Here is a 17,751-nt window from a genome sequence, read left to right on the forward strand (position 1 = left end):
ACTATCGTTAAATACCAGCAAGAATTTTTTAGCTTGAAAATTGATCTTCATACCCGTGGCACAAAATCAGGTCGTGAGAGAGATTACTCGGCTGACGTTATAATAAGTCGAGAAAAGAACGAAAAAAAGGATAGAGAGAGAGAGAGAGAGAGAGAGAGAGAGAGAGAGAGAAGGATGGAAAAGGGACCAAGAAGGAAACGAATAAAAAATGAGGTGGATATCGGGGATGGGGAAGAAAAAACAGTATCTCCGCGTTCGGGATTTTTAAATTACCTATCTTCCGGTGTAGCCGGCCCCTAGATAAAGAGGATGACCTGAAACTCTCGTTAACGCATTAATCTTCTCGGATCCTCGCGTTTCCAGTCATTTTTTTTTGCGCGACTCCCGTGTAAAGAATGATTTTCCCAGCGTGTATGCAACCCCCAATTTGACGATCCAGCTCTACTACCGGAGTTACCGAAACTAATTGCCTCGTAATCGCATTTTCCAACACTCTAATCATTTTTTTATTTCAATTTGGAGACGTCTTTGAGAAAGAATGGCGCAAGACAAAGGGAACGTGTAACGAGACAAATCGTCATTATCTACGTTTGTAGATTGTAAAAGTGTCTGGGAAGAAGATATTTATAAGATCAAACACGAAAGGGTGAATCGAGCGATTCCAAATTTTTATTTTCTTATGTATATTTTAAATATTGCAAGAAAGACGAAAATGATACGAGAACAATTAAGTTGCTATTTTAGAAAAAATAACGATCAGAAGAATAAGTTTCAAAGTAAACTTTTATAAAGATTATAGAAATATTGAGACATACACGATTCCATACTCGATTACGAAAACTAAGCTCAATCTATACTACATTCCATACCATTATAACATTGCATTTATATTAGTTGATAAGAAAAATTAAATCGAAAGAATTAAATCATCCCTTTCTGCGACATACATAATAACTACATCTAATCTACACTCGATCAAACTTCTCGATCGAACCATTCATAATTAATCGACACGATATATTAATTTTCCTTTCAGATATATATATATCTCAACCGATCCGAAACGCGCACGTTTCACTCGCGAAACACGACTACTACCTTCGTTTCCAATACCCCTCCCCTCCGACTTCGTATCAGCGCCGACCAAACTTCTCCAAACTCTCTCCAAAGTTATTCCACCAGAACTCGTTTCCGTTGGAACAACAAGGAGGAGGCAAAGTCCACGGAGAATATTCCCGCGGAGCGGACCCGCAACGCTCACCTGTCACCAAGGCCTCGAACGAAAGAAAACGGGCACGACAGTGAGTGGTCGCGACCCCTTTCCATTTGCAAATTAAACGGCCACGTCCTTGATTTCAATCCGTGGAAACCCAATCTCAGCTTCTCCATTGTATCCCGGACTTAAGCCCGGCAACTAGGCGTTTAATCTTAATCGATCTCCCGGAAGGTGGATATATATCCGTGTCCTCTTCTCCCCCACTCACCCTTCTTGGCTTCCTTTCAAGAGTCTCATTCCGCTTCCTTTTTCCGACACCTTCTTTTCCGATCTCCTCCAACTATCTCTCTCTCTCTCTCTCTCTCATCCTCCACTATTCGCCGATTTCCTCCTCTTCGAGTTTTCTCCGTCTCACCCCTCGGCCAAGATACTCTCCTCCTCTCTCCCTTGGCTCGATCTCTCCTTAAAGGTTGGTCCTCGTTCCCTTTTGCCGTCTTATCTTAATGGTTCGCCCCGGCAATCGAAAGTTTAGTTATTATCGCGGTCGTTGTCGCTCCGGTTCCGCGAGATCCCATGAAAATATGGCGGCAGATAGGGTGGAAGGAAATTGCCGCTACGACGCGTACCCGATTCCGAGATTTCGACGATTCGCAGCAAGCGAATGGTGAAAAGGAAAGTTGTATTGTACGTTACCTTTATGGGTAACGGAGTTCCCCCCGTTTCCGCCAACTTTATCGCGATCCAACGTTGCGGCACACCGATGCGTTTTACGAGAATGTGTCACGTAATCGGATGACTTTTCAGTGGATTTTATACCGTTTTTGTTTTCTTTTTTTTTTTTTCTTTTTTTTTTTGGATAGAGATAAATCATTGCGCGAGACGTGAGGCGTATCTGGAATGCGTAGAGTGTACGTGTGGAGTTCGATATTCTTGAAATGCATAGGGATATGTGATTTATTTTTAATATGTATTAAATATGGTTTGGAAGTTTGTGTGTTTCGAAGAATGTATTCATTTTAATGGTAAATTATTAAAAATGATTTTTAGATAGTGATAAAGGAAATATTTTAGTAAGAGAAAATAGAAGACAATAAAAAGCGAAAACTATATATCTGAATATCCTAGATAATGTTATTAAATTACTAAAGAGTATCTTTCAGAATTTTAAATTAATTCTAGATCTAAATTGATGTGATGGAAGGTTGTAGTAAATAAAGAGAAAAAACTAAAGTATTTTCTATTGAATTCTATTATCTGATCATTATCCGAAACGTATAAAAATAAATAAATCTGGAGATCGTAGCTTACCCATTGAAGATATACAGAGAAACACGATTACAAGTGAAAGAAGCAGAAAAATAACCCGTACGTGTATAAGAACGATATAGTTGAAACAATTGGCATTGTGCAAGCTTTAAATCTTCCTTCACATTTTATAGTTTCCAAGACAGTTTAAATGTTTCTATAGAGAAATAAACTCGAATCTTCCAAACAGCTTCAATTCTCAGATGAAACAGATTGCAAAAATAAAACAGAATTACACCAACCTCAATCAACGAAATGGACGAATAAAATTTGATCAACAACGACGTTTGAAAATTAACATCACGACATCTCGTTTCAATGATTCAAAATTAAAGATGAGAAAGAGTCTGACTCAGACAGAGAAATCCCCATAGAACGCTCTCTCTATATGCGATAATTCTCGGTCGAATTTATGTCAAAACATTCAACCTCGAACGAAACTTCGTTTTCTGGATGTTGTGTGCTTTAACATAAAGATTCTAATGAACAGAATTTAATGTAATAACGTGAGGTCGGGTCGTCATTTCTCCATACGCAATTTTATACCATCCGTCCCTGCATTTTGCGCTTAATACAGTAATTTCTACTGTCTAAATATACGTGTAAACATATGCTTTATCCGACATCCAATGTAGCTTTCTCGTTACATCTGTTTGCCCGGAACTTACGTCTGAGAACGCGTGCACGTGTGAGAGTGGACTGTGAATTGTCGTGGGACATGGGTCGAGACAGGGTATTTTTCCGAAATGTCTGAATTTTGATAGTTGAATTTGAGCTGTCTTGGATTATGATACCAGGTGAATGTTTGGGGAATCGAGAGAAATTTCATTTTTTATAAATTACATTAGCAATATTTTAGCATTAGTAATGTTCTTTCTGAAGGCGAATCTTCATAATTAACTCTTTTACATTCCTTACAATTATTATATTCCTTTATACTTGAAGTAATTCCGTATTGTCAGATCATAAAAATCTTAGAATTCTTAACAGAATTTTACGAACTCGATGATTTAAAATGTAAAAGTCCAATATTTTACTACGTAATTAAACGAGGGAAACTCACAATTAACTAACTCTTTCTTTTCGAAGAATCATTTCACTTCCGCCAACGAAAATAATCAAGATGTTTATGAGAATCGTTCGTGTTGTAAGTCACAGTAATGTCTATGTAGATAAATCATGTGCAAGCAGGTAAACGGTCTCTCCAAACAACGCGGTAATGAAATGTTCCCACTGTAACTGCGGTGAATAGATGTCTGGCAACATCAACTCATTAAGAACAACTCATTATCGTGGAGAGACTGGTTAGAGACGTTCATCAAAACGCCTCCTTGCCTATTCAGTTTTACCTGAAGAAATCCCAAGATCGACTGTTTGTCCCCAAGTCGATTCCACGTTATTTGTAAATTAGCGCAAAGATTCTCCAAAGATTCTCCAAAGATTTCATCATTCTTTGAATTATATTTATATTAATTGGAAGGATTTGACGATTAAACGTGGAATCATAATTGTGGCATAGAAAATTTCTTAGAGATTATGGAATTTAAAGATTCTAATATCTTAGAATAGAAATGAAAATCTTAAACTTGTTGATAATAAGAAATCTAAAGTTATTATCTGAAAGTTATTAACGCAATGAAATTGAAAGAAGAAGAAACAATATAATAACGAGTAGAATATGAGAAAAGTTATTTTAAACGATTCTTATTTGATTTGTTATACATAATAATCTCTTTTTTTTCTTTTTTTTTTTTTGGTAGGCCTGCGATTGATCGATATGTCGGTAAAGAGGACAACAGGGTTTTAAACGAGCTAAACTTTGAACCCTTCTAAAGCCAGTAGTTCCATAAATCTAGTATTTCGCGATGAATAAAATATTGGCTGTGAGAAAAAGTGGTGAATTTGTCAAGTAGATGTATTGAACTTCACTTATACAACTGCTTAAAGAAATATTTAATCATAAGTTTGAAAAATATAAAGTTTAAATAATCTGAATATTCAATAATATTAAATATTAAAATTCGAATTAAACTATTTCATTCTAATATTGAAAAAAAAATTACTAGCAAGTTACGAATAATTTTATTTTCAAAATAAAATTAAAAATGTGATTTTTAAAGTAAAAAAAAAAAAAAAAAAAAATAGAAATCTATACTATTTTCACGTGTCATAAAAGAAATAATTTTGATGAAAATAAGATCTTAATTTTTTCTCTCAAAAAAATTTTTTTCCCTCCATTTCCCATTAATTCAATCATTCTCAAGATATTTATCATTTCGTGAACAATTTGGATAGCTGCCAGAACTACTTCATCCAACATATCAAACGATTAAATGTCATGACTAGAACGAATGCGAACATTTATGAAAAATTTACGAAAATGTACAGAATGGAAAAATATTCAAAGGGAATATGTAAAGCGAAGCACGAAATATCTAAAAGTGAATTCATTTAAAAAAAATGAAATTAATTTAAAAAAGACTTCTATTTAATAATAAAAAATCACATGAAAACGTATCGTAACATCGTATATTTCTGAAGTTGTTGCTTTTTCCAAGATAATTGTTATTCAATTTCAAGGCAAGTAAAATTGCAGGTTACATATTAAATATAAAAATAAAATAAATAAAATAAATAATAAAAGAAACCAAAGTATTATTATTAAATATCACAATGCCTAAGATAAAACGCGAATTACCTCCTTTGGGTAAAGAATTTGGAAAAAGCGATCTCGATAGAATTGGTAAGGATGAATTTCTCGTCGATGAACGAAGACTTTCTGTTTCATACAGATACTTACGTATTTTACTTTTTACCAAGGATATTTTCACGAACCACGCGTGTCGCCTTTCGACAAATACAAAGGAGTTCCTGTTAAGTTTCGCGAAGGTATCGAGAAAGGGCGTCAAATGATTGCTGGGCCACCACTTAAACTGTTTGAAGAGAAATTTATGAGAATTTTCGAGGGAGAAGCATTGTACGATCCATTTCGCAAAGTCCCGAAAAAACATGTAATTATACAACGTAATTAAATCGAATTAATTAATCGGTGATAATACGATTTCCAATACGATTCTCATTTATGATCGTTTCATTATGGATTCGTTCATGAAAATTACGTATTTTGAGATATATAGATTTGAATCTAACTTCAAATAGAATTTTTACAACGTTAATAAGTTTTAAAAATATTGAAAATATTTAAAATTATTTATTACTAATTATTACTATTGGTCAATAGATTTTTCTGAAAAAAAAATGAAAAATTATTATTTTATACATAATTTTCCGGGAAAAAATATTTCAAATAAAAATTTTTTCTATGTATAATTAACACGAAATTAATATTTTTATATGTTACTCTTCTCTGTAGCGAGATTTTCAACATTTTCTGAGAATTTTTCAATTCGAAATTGAAGAAATATACTTTTGCAGTTCTAGCCACTATGCTAAAGAAGCCAACCTGATACATCGACCGTTTCGCAGCTTGTACCGGTCAAACGTGTTATATGGCCATCAGCCCCTGCCAAGAAGCATTCGACACCTGGTGATTACTATGGGTGTTTCGAGAAAATCTCTTACTTCAGCCCCGCGTTGATAAAGCCAAAGAAACCGAGACCCGAATTACCAAATGTGAGAATCAAACCTAATCCTCGAGGTGGTCCAGGATATGCTAACATTTGTCTCAGCCCGTTTCCAGCTTATTCTCCTGAACCTTATGATCCACCAGACAAGAAACCTAAAGGTAATGACACTGCGTGTTTATTTCAATTTAGGAAGACTCATATTATGCGATTTATTTTCAAGTAATTATTATTTCAATTCATAATAGATGCAATTTTACTTAAAATTTCGAAGAAAATTTCAGAAAATGAGATCATTAAATTATTTCTTTTTGTTTGGAAACTTTCGAGAAGAATAATATATAACAATGGAAAATGAAAGATATTTAAAAAGTTAAATATAATCATTGGAAATTTTATATATATTTAACCAATCATTATTTCAAAAGAACAATTTTTGTTACTTCGTATATAAACCATTTTGAATGATTCTTTACATCATATAAAAGAAAACAAGTTTTTCAAATATTAATTTTTAAAAAAAGAAATCCTTTTTTTTCTATCCCTAAAAAAAAAATGACTTCTCGTTTCCAGAAATTTCAACTATGACGCGTAATAAAAATCTACATAAGTATTTACTTTTAAGTATATCGTCAGCAATATTTTAATATTTGTATTTACCGCGTTAGTCCGCTTCTTATATCCCATTTTTTGTTCATTACTCTTTTCCTAGACGCGACAGACAATATTACCGTGCAAGAAAGTAATATAAAAGGGGCCTCGTAACGCGGAAGATTGGAGACTCTCGTTCCCGTTTTTCCTTTTTCGGTCGAATTTTGTTTTTTCCCAACTGGGAGCGCAACTAATTACATTTTTGTCGTAAGGAAGGCAAGAAAACGAGAGCTTTTTTTACGCCATGCTGCGAGCAAACTTCGGTCTGAGGCTAATTTAAAGGGAAAACTGTGATGCAACGTCGAAAAAAAAAATAAATAAATAAAATTAAGTGAAACCGGTAGTTCGGTTAATTTTCATTACTTCATTATTACGTGGATTAATTATATACGGTCACTTTGTGACGCGTCACGATAGATAAAAATGGTTTCACTTTTGTTTAAAAGGTTTTTCGTTTAAAAGCTTTGATGATCGAACAGCATATTTATCGTCTTTATTTAAATATTAATATCAGAGCTGAGAAAAGTATTTTTATAAAAGGAAAAATAGCATTCAAATATATATTTGTTTATGAGAATATTTCAGTTTTTTAGTATTCTTAGTAATTTATTTTAAATTTTCCCCAGCTCTGATTATTATATTATGTTTCACATAAATACAAAATTTCGGATAATTAAAAATTGTTACGAATAGAAATCAGATTTTTTTTTGTATCAAAGATAACATTTTCCTTTGAAACTACAAAGAAATCTTAGGAGAATCTACCAAATGTGATAATTTTTGTTTTCAGTTAAAGAAGCGCTTCGTGTATTTCAAACTACACACGCGCCAATGGATTATTTCCCGCCAAATCCTTACAAGGCCATGCATATCGGATCTACATACGTACGACCTCACGAAGTCAAGCCTAAAATTTTGGGCCCCAATCGTCTTATCGTTCCGTTCCCGAAGAAACCAGGTGGAAGCCACGCAGGTTGCTTTGAAAAATTTCCAACTCATTATGCCGATCCATACGACATAGAACCGAAGAAACCTAAAATTCCGAAACCTACACATATATTCATCTCTGGTGGACCACCACTTCGATCCAAATTCACCTCTAGTATTATAAATCAAATTACCAACGTGTCTTGTAATTTGAACAATTATGTTACCTACACGCCACAAGTTTATCCTTTGGATAAATAAGAAATTGTTATGTACGTTAATGTAAAATTGTATCGAAAAAAGTAATTTCAGTCATATATTTCTTATGAACGAGACTTATGAAATAGATATTGTATAGAGAAAACAAATGCGTCATATTTTTAAACTTGTTCCCAAAGCAATTGCACTCCGCTTCTCCTTACGTTATTTCTCTTCTTCTTCTTATGTATTTTCATCTTAGGAAAAATTCTTCTTTATTGCTTCTCTCGAATCTTCTCCATCATGAGTGCACATATTTATAATTTTCTCAAATTTCGAAAGAATTCTTTAATAATTTAATTCTACAAAATAAGCAATCTTCTTCAATTGATTGAAAAATGGTGTCGTACATTCGCTTCATTTATGAACAGTAAAATAATTACCAGAATTAATATATCGTACAAAAAGAGATAATGCAATATCTTACTTACACATCAAAACTCTTGAATAAAAATTAATTCTCATTTACTTAAACGTTACAGAGAATAGCAATTATCTCAAGAAGAGCAATTATTACCAACAATCTTTTCTTCTTTATCATACAAGCTTATATTCATATATTCCAACTCTTGCAACACGATTCCATTCAACAAATCAAAGTGAAGCAGAACAATTATCGTTTTCTTTTTTTTTTTACGTTTATCGTTAATTCATCAATGCGTTTAATGGATTATTCAACATATACGAATCTCAAGAGGATTGAAAAAGATTTGCCAGTAAATAGGAATGGGATACGTGTATCTACGTGTAAGCCCTTTCAAAGCGAATCACTCCGTCGCATCCGAACTTACTAATGAAATTCTAACGAACGTTTCGTGCCGTGAAGTCCACTCGTGGCAGTCGCAATTAAACGTTCCTGGCAAACATGGCGTATCGGGACGACAAGCTCGTTGCGCCACTTAAAGGTTCGCCACCACGCCTTGATAGCATGTGCATGATTGTTGGTAAGTAAGGTTGGGTAAGATTAATTGGTAATTGGCGATAATTATGAAGAAAAGCACGATTTCAATGATTTTAAAATTCCGAGTAATGTTTTTCTATAGAGTGTTAATATATTTGAGTGAATCACATCTTTGATTCTAGAGATGGAAATTAAATTAGATCTGAACATACTAAGAAACTTTTAAATTGCATCATTTTTAAAATTATTTGTAATTTATTTTTGAAATGATTGTTAAACATTTCATTTTTCATATGAAAAGTAAATGAACGTATTTATTTGTAACTTCATGAAATAAATTATTCAGTATTTGCTAATATGTTATTTGTTGTTTAAAATAATTAATTTTGTAATTCTATGGATTATATGTTTATATGATTGATATTTCTGATTAATTTAATATAATATAATAACTATTAAAATCAATATTTAAATTTATTATTTTTTATATTTTCTTATTAGAATTTTCTAAGAAATATATTAACTTTCTATAGTAATTATACATTAGATTTTTTGTTATGAACTAGTTTATCAATCACTTATGCAAGACTTTTCACTTGTAATAATCTTGTCACCGTTAATCGTAACCAACCATCTCTTGTATATTAAGCCATCATACCTATTACATTGGCGAAGTGTAACTAATAAGATTATCGGGCGAGAACAGAGAGAGCTTTGACCGAGAGTATAACAAACAAGATATATATATGTGTGTATATCCTCAATATTCTTAATTATTATTAAGAAGAGAGTTTCAAAGAGATATATAGGACATTTTGGATATTATAGTGTATTTCTTAATATTATACATTTAACTTGTATTAAAAAACACTATATTTTAAGAATTTAACTTAAATTTAGCTTTGATTTACAACGCCTGAGGGATGACTAGTTTTATTTATCATACCCCTTGGGTGTTTTACGAAGCGTACCATCAGTGTATTGATAAGTTTTTGGAAATTATGACTGTGCTATATTTTGTCGAAAAAATTCGTGAAATAGAACATGATGAATAAATAAAATTACTATAATATATTTATAACGATATATTTCAAATATTATACTTGATGGAATATTTTTGAAATATCGGTTGAATTTTATTTATTAAATTATAAGCAGTTTAAGTTTAAATTAGATAAATATAGAATAAAAAGCTTTTCTATTTTCCCATACAAGATTAAATTATATACAGCTTAATAAATAAATTTCAACCAATATTTTCCTATTTATTTTGATTTCTAGAATCAATTCCTTCCACAAATATATTATAGACATTCTATATGTACAGGAAAAATCGTTTCTTGAAATCGAGAAGATATATCCTTTTCTATATAATTAATTGATCATATATCAAAGCCACGAAAATACCAAAATTGTGTAGAGATGCAAAAAACGTCAATGAGAAAACGAGAAAAATGTGTAAGTAGGATAAAAGCGAAACAAATTTGTGCTGATCCTTTCAACCACGTACACGGAATCGCATTATGAATGCTGATGGAGGATATGTTTTCGAGGCTTTATTCCTTTCTTTTTCCAGACTTTTTGAAAGACAGATAGGAGAAGAAAAAGAGGACACTTGGCATTGTTGGAAGATTAAACCTGTGACGATACGAGTGCCAGAAATGGAGAATGGGCATCGTGAAATTTTTGTTTCATTGCCGTATTTTGATTAATTCATACGAAATAATTTAATCAAAGGAACGAATATCTATTAACGTTTGTTTTAAAAAATTTGTTTAATTCAATCGTTAAATAAAATATTATTATAAGAAACAAAATATAAATTAGATATTATACCCTCAATCTCTTCATTATTCAAAATACTCGTTTCAAAAACTTGATAAATATTGAATCACTGTATATTAATGAATAAAATGCACATCTTTGGGCACGATTCAGATACGTTATTATGCCTCATAAATTAAGAAACTCTATAGAGAAATACATAAAAAAATCTTTTTCAGAAACTACAGAAATCAATTCCATTATTTCTAATCAACCCTCATTCGTGACATATTATTATTCAACCTGCCATTGAATATTACATTAAAAAATTCTATCTCTACTTCTACTTTTCAATTTTTTACCTCACACGCAGGAACTCCAAAATCACTGGAATTATCCGAAAATCGCGCGAAGATAGTAGAACAAAGGGGGGTGGGTCTTGCAACGGGTCGCAATAAGCGTTTTCGCTCGAGCGGCAGCCTGAAAAATTTTCAAGTGGGGATTCGCTGGCAGACAAGAAATGGCGTCAGGTAGGTATGATTCCACGAGATTTATTCCGTGGCTGAAGTCGGCCATTTCTCCGTGCCGTGTCGTTGCGTCGGTATTAAACATTCCAAGCATTGCGATACCTTCCACCGCTAACCTCCCTCTTTACCCATTCCCCGATACAGAACGCGTATACAACCTTGGACCATAGACAGCCACCGAGCGATCATCCACCTTACTTATACAGGGTGATCCACGTTAAACGTGTCAAATTTTTGTCTATATATTCTATGGGTTTAAATAAATAAAAACATCTTGTTTAAGCGATCATCCACCTTACTCATACAGGGTGATCCACGTTTAAGATGTCAAACTTTTGTCTATATATTCTATGGGTTTAAATAAATAAAAACATCTTGTCTAAGCAATCATCCACCTTACTTATACAGGGTGATCCACGTTTAAGGTGTCAAACTTTTATCTATATATTTTATGGGTTTAAATAAATAAAAACATCTTGTGTAAAGTCCACGCTTTGTGAAAAATTCATAAATAAAAATATGAAATTCGAAGAAAATATTATTAACAGTTATTATGAATTTAATGACTGGAAAAGTAAATACAACTCGTATATAACTGTATATATGAATATCGTTCAAATTGCTTTCAAATTTTTGATCGTAACTTTTTTAAGAAAGCATTAAACTATCTATAATATTTCTTACTTATTTAGAATGATATTGGCAAAGTTTGGCATCTTAAATCTGGAACACCCTGTATACACGAGTTTCTTCTTGGGGAGGATGGTAAAAAGGGATGGAAGGGGTTCAAAAAGCGGGGCAGAAAGCAAAGAGGGTTGAAAAATATGCGAGTTCGACGAATCCAGTGAAATCTTTGGGTGCGGTATCATTGAGCCGAGAAAACTCTATCCTAGTAAGCTGAGGGACGCTTTTCGGAAGCGCGCCCATGCCCGGAAACCGGGCATATGCCCTAAACATGGACATCTTTACGGTTCGATGGAATTTCGTTCCGGAACTGTTAATGTTCACCGTCGAGCTATCTTTATTATCTATTTTGCTTTCTCGTTGTTGAAAAATATGAGATATATACGTGAAATATTCGCGTGGAGTTTCAAAGTTTTATTTTTAATTTCATAATTTTAGTTAGTTGTATAAGATAAATTGCAAAAATTGTTTATTTTATTACGAATCATTAGTGATTTGTAAATTATTAAAATATACTTTTTTTCGTTGAATTCTTTTCTTTCTAATGAAATTTGTTTCAACTTTTCTATGTATACATCATTGTATTTATCAAAGAATTTATATATTAATTAGATATATTAAATGTCTTGTAATTAATTTCTTGAATTTATATATTAATTAGATATATTAAATTTCTTGTAATTTAGTGTCTCTACTTTTGTATGATATAAAAATAAAATGTGGAAGATGATAAAAAGAAATCTTATTGAAAAAATAAATGTATATGTAAATTTTTAAATATAAAATGTAAAATATAACTTAAATTTCTAATTAATTCATCAATTATACTGTATTATAATACGTTTAATGCGTCAATAACTGGTTATTAATCACGATTATTACGAAATTCCATCAACAGATTATATTTTACCATTTAATTTATTCCCGCATTTCTATTCAAAATAAACACACCACTAATATTGCCGTCGATTTTCACATAGAAGTCAATCAATTTATGCATTATATTCATCTATAACTGCGTATTCAACACGTAGAAATTAATATTTCCATTAAATCGAATCATTCCACCTAAATACACTCGATAAACCAAAAGAGAAAAAAAAAAAATAGAGGGGAGAGAAAAAGAAGAGAGAAACTTATATAAGAGCTTCTGGAAAGGGGTTCATTGATCAGAACCACGAGGAGAACTAAATTTTTCGCGGGCAGACGATCGCAAAACAAGACTGAGGGGGGATCATCGTGATAAACGATATCCTTTTTAGCGGGAATCCCGCCGATCACGGAATCCCGCGGGTCTGTTCAGCAGAAAATTCCATTCCCCGTAAATTGTAAAGGCAGCAACGCCGTCCAAACGGCGGAAGACACAGGCCGGATATAATAATTCCACGCACAGCCATTTTTCCAACCGAAACTGCGAATTATTAAACGTCCGCTCGAACTCTCACTGGGACCCGGGTTATTATCGGCTAACTATATTATTCGTCGCTTCGAAGCGGCGGTCTTATAATTAAGGCCAACGAGATTAAAGTGACATTCTCTCCTCCCTGGTAAATTGTCCCTGTTCGAGGGAAAACGAAGGAAAAATAAGGAAACGTGCGAAAATGGATATCCGAAGAAGAGAGAAAGGGAGAGAGAAAGAGAGAGAAAGAAAGGGATCGTCTTAAAATATGTTTCTCTTGATCGGTGAATCGTGTTTTGCTTTTTTTTTTTTTTTTTTTTCGTTTCATTTCCTTCGGTTTCGCCCTCTTTTTTTTTGGGATCGAACAACTCAAGACCTCGCCCCTCTTTGAGCGTCGGATTTATTCTCAACCCCTCGCATTGTCCGTACCTGGAAACGTTGGAAAGCCTTTAGAAAATGGCGGGCATGCTTGAATTTCACGTGATCGATAGTGCTTTCGACGTGGTTTATTGGAAACACGGCATTTCGAGAGTGCAATACCGGACACGATTCCTTGGAACCGTGCGCTATTACTTCGGTGACCTGCATGACTGTTCGTGTGATTAAGAGTGTGGGAGGGAAATAAGGGTATGGGAAAATTTTCGAGCATTTGGCTGGATGTAGAAATATTTTTCAATGCCTATTTTCAATAGTCGAAATTACAATTATAAAAATTCTGCAACGTTATTTTTATCGTACTTAGATGTTGGTGGAATGGAAAATTTAGAGAATGTTCCAAATTTCAAAATTTATCGTATAGAAGATTTAAAAATAATACAAATTGCTCGAGGAAATCGAAATGTTTGTCAAATAAATCTGTTTCGACCGTGAGAAGAACAAGATTTACGTAACGAGTGGAGAAAAATATTTTCATAAAGAAATAATGTGCAATATAATTATACGAGAAATAAATGATAGCGAGAAAAAGGGGTATACAACTGGGGAAGAAGAGAACAAAGAGAGTGAACGAGAAGACTGAAATCAAAGAAGTTAAACAATTAAGAAAAGAAATGTGAAAAAGGTAATCAACGCGGGAACAAAGATAACGAATAGACTGCAGCAAATGAAAATTCAGAAAGAACGAGCAAGAACAATAGCTTGAATATCTAATATTATATAATGAAATAATATAAATAAATCCATTGAAGGGAAGGAACAATGCGCAAAAAATATAAAATAAGTAAAAGATAAAGAAATATGAGTACAAAAGAAGCACAAGAAGTATAATTCAAAAGAAGAAATTTAATTCAAACCTCGTTCAATATTAAAATTAATTTCACTTCGCATCGAATTCCTCATATTAATACTTAAATTAAATGCATACATATATAAATAAACGTTCGAAAAAAAATAATCACACGTGAAATAAGTTACAAACGTTGGAATCAATTCTTCCTTTTTTAAAGAAGTGAAATCAATTCTCTAATTTAAGAATTGAAAACATTATATTCTTTTTATTAATTAACTTTGAAATATGAACGACGAAACAATTGAAAAAAATATTATATAATCTGTTGATAACACTCGAAAGGTCTTTCTAACTGATTACGTTTAGATATTGTTCTGAAATAATTAAATGCTTTAGATTAAGTACAATGCGATTCAATGCAGTCGTTATCATATTCACGGTTAATTCCGCAGATATTCATCTCCATCTATTGTGCGAAACAAATGAACACGGCACTGTTTTCTGAACAATCACACCTTAATTTCATCCATTGCATCCACAGTTGTATATTTAGTTAACCGAATATTTGCAACACTTATGTGACATTTTTCACGATCGCCATATTTATTTAAAATATCATTAAAAAGAAAGAAAGGAACGCGGAGATTGAGAATGGAAGAATTCGAAACGGAAGGACAGAGAAGATTAATATTTTTTAGTTATTTAAAGCATTTCCTTTCGATTCGAAAGGAAATCGTAAAATCAGCCGTTTCGACGAATGTTAGAAATATCAATCCCAGCATTAAAACCAGCATACTACGTATCGTAAGAATGGGTTGAATGGGGATCAGCTGAGGTTCCAACCGATATCGAATACTGCCAGATATCCTGGTTATTACCAGATAAACTGAAAACCGAGACGCGGTCCATTGATTCGTTGGGTGGCGTGTCGATTAGTTGGAAAAATGCCTGCGACCGTGTTCTACACGATTGGCGAGAGTAATTTATCAATAAATGTTAAACGTCTTTTTTAAGCTTTGAAATTTGCGCTCGAAATTTTTTTTTTTCGCTTGTATTTTTAACTCTCGAGATGAAAAGAATTAATCTCTTATTTCGAAAGGAATTAAATATTATTATAATTACGTGAAACGAAATTTTATTTTATTTTGTATTTTGTAGTTTTTTTTTTCCACTATTTATTTTGATAATTACAACAAATGAGAAATATTCTCTATCGTTATTTTTAGATGATTAATGCTTTTTATATTCATCTTTTGTGCATGAATTATTGGAGCAATTATTTAAATAATTTTTTACCAATTAATTACTCGATTTAAATCGTTCCTTTCATTATTTTTTTTTTATCTATTGAAAGAAGTTTTTCATTGCATTTATTAATTTAATAAATATTTCTAAGAAATTATTTCTAAAATAATTGATATGATATGATTTGATTATATATATTATTATTATTTGCACATTTCTATACAATTAGAAATTATTATTCCTTGAAGTTTAACTATACACTATTGGACAAGCTCTCTAACTAAATACTGATCATGTTCCTCATTAAACAATAGATTGTAAACTGAAGTATTTAGATATTACTGTTCAAAATGAAGCATTTTGCATAATTATCAATTGTTAATATTTATTTTTTAATGTATTTTATCAAAATATTATATTATGCATAGTAAATTTATATAATATCATTTTCTTTTTTAAAAATTAGTATAAAAAAAACTTTATTGCGATCGTGTTGATTGACAATTTGATCCTAAAAAGAATTTTAATTTCATTAAAAGGATTTTGATGAAAATTTTTTTCTTTATGGAAAATCAAATTTTCCATAATAATATATCGATCTTCCTTTTCTTAATTTTCATTAATAATTTACTAGCAAATTCAATCAACCGTAAGTAATAACTTCTGCCTTTATCAATTTCAATCATTCGTTTATTTTATTATTACCAATAAAATATATCTCCTTTTAATAAGAGAAATCAATTTTATTATTAATTTCTCTTTTATAATCTAACATTTTTAATCTTCACAATTATATTGGATTATCTATCTTTTCTGGAATGCATTATTTCAAATTGCTTTCTAATCATATTTAAAATTAAATGAGATGATGAGATGATTTTATAACGATATGACAAATGATTCTATAGATTCTATAAAATAAATGGTATAAACCGTGTATATAGACAAGTAGTCAAACAAATAGAATGGATCATTCATGGTCAGACAAGTAGTGGATTGTTCCATTTATCTGATCAAAAGTGACTTGTTCCAGTTGTCCAACTATGATTCTCCTAAATTCCACTTGGCCAACTGTGATTCTCCTAAATTCTATTCGGCCAACCATGATATTTCTAATCATGATTAATTTTACAGTGACGAGAATGAACAAAACCACTTAACTCGTGTATAAAAGCACGCAATATAAGAATATTTTAAATGCATAATAATTATTCAAATTACAAGTAATCGTTTCCCCATTTATTTATACATAAATAATAAACGTTCGATGTTGATCTCATTACTCTCGATATTTGTCGTAATGGGAACAGGAAAAATAACGATTTAATGGCGTTAATAACTCGTATGTTAAAAACATAATTATACCATTTCCGAGGGTATGGCGGAAATAAACCGTATAAAACATATTCGTTTTCAAGTACAAAAACACGGAAGATTGGAATCGAAAGTTGCGGGGGTACAATTTCCGGATGCATATCGTACGCGGCACGCAGTGCATTGTTATTGTCCCCTGGACAGTTATCCAACCATTTTGTCGGGCTTGGTTAAAATGGTTTTTACCAAATAATGTTCGTGAAACCGCTCGCAAATGACCGGTCGCAATTCAGAGTCCATTGAAAACGCATTTTCAACATTTCTCTCATCGTCGAATCCGTTCTATGCAGTTTAAAGGATTCGAATTGGATTCTAGGATTTCTCTTAGACGAATTACGAATACAACAAAGGATGGATAGAGAAAGTGAAGTTTTGCACATCGCTACGGGATTTTCATGAATTTCGAAATCGAGATTAAATGGAGAATTTCCGTGAAATTGGCGAGGAAAATGATCTGGTGGATTTTAAATTTAATTTTTTTTTGTAATTGCTGTAAAAATTGTGAAGGAATGCAAATATAAAAATATCAAGATCGAAATATTATTTTCAAGAATTAGCTGTATGATCACTGGATTCATTTATCATAGAAGAAATTTTTGTAAGACAAATAGACAGATATAAGATTTTGTTGCTTTGTTTAATACCGAAAGAACAAATTGAAAGCATCCTTTTTTTTCCCCCTCGTGTT

At 31.9% G+C, this 17,751-nt stretch overlaps 1 protein-coding gene across 1 annotated transcript; it reads left to right on the forward strand.

The window, feature by feature from the left end:
• The first annotated feature begins 5,194 nt into the window (after nucleotides 1-5,194).
• On the forward strand, nucleotides 5,195-6,345 carry LOC102655493 (UPF0602 protein C4orf47 homolog). The gene is made up of 3 exons (XM_026446275.1): nucleotides 5,195-5,264; nucleotides 5,342-5,498; nucleotides 5,977-6,345. Exons 1-3 carry the CDS (start codon nucleotides 5,195-5,197, stop codon nucleotides 6,329-6,331), a joined length of 582 nt encoding a protein of 193 aa, XP_026302060.1. The 3' UTR covers nucleotides 6,332-6,345.
• Nucleotides 6,346-17,751: the final 11,406 nt, after the last annotated feature.

Source organism: Apis mellifera, linkage group LG1 (assembly GCF_003254395.2).
Source record: "Apis mellifera strain DH4 linkage group LG1, Amel_HAv3.1, whole genome shotgun sequence".
NCBI classification, from domain to species: Eukaryota; Metazoa; Arthropoda; class Insecta; order Hymenoptera; family Apidae; genus Apis; species Apis mellifera.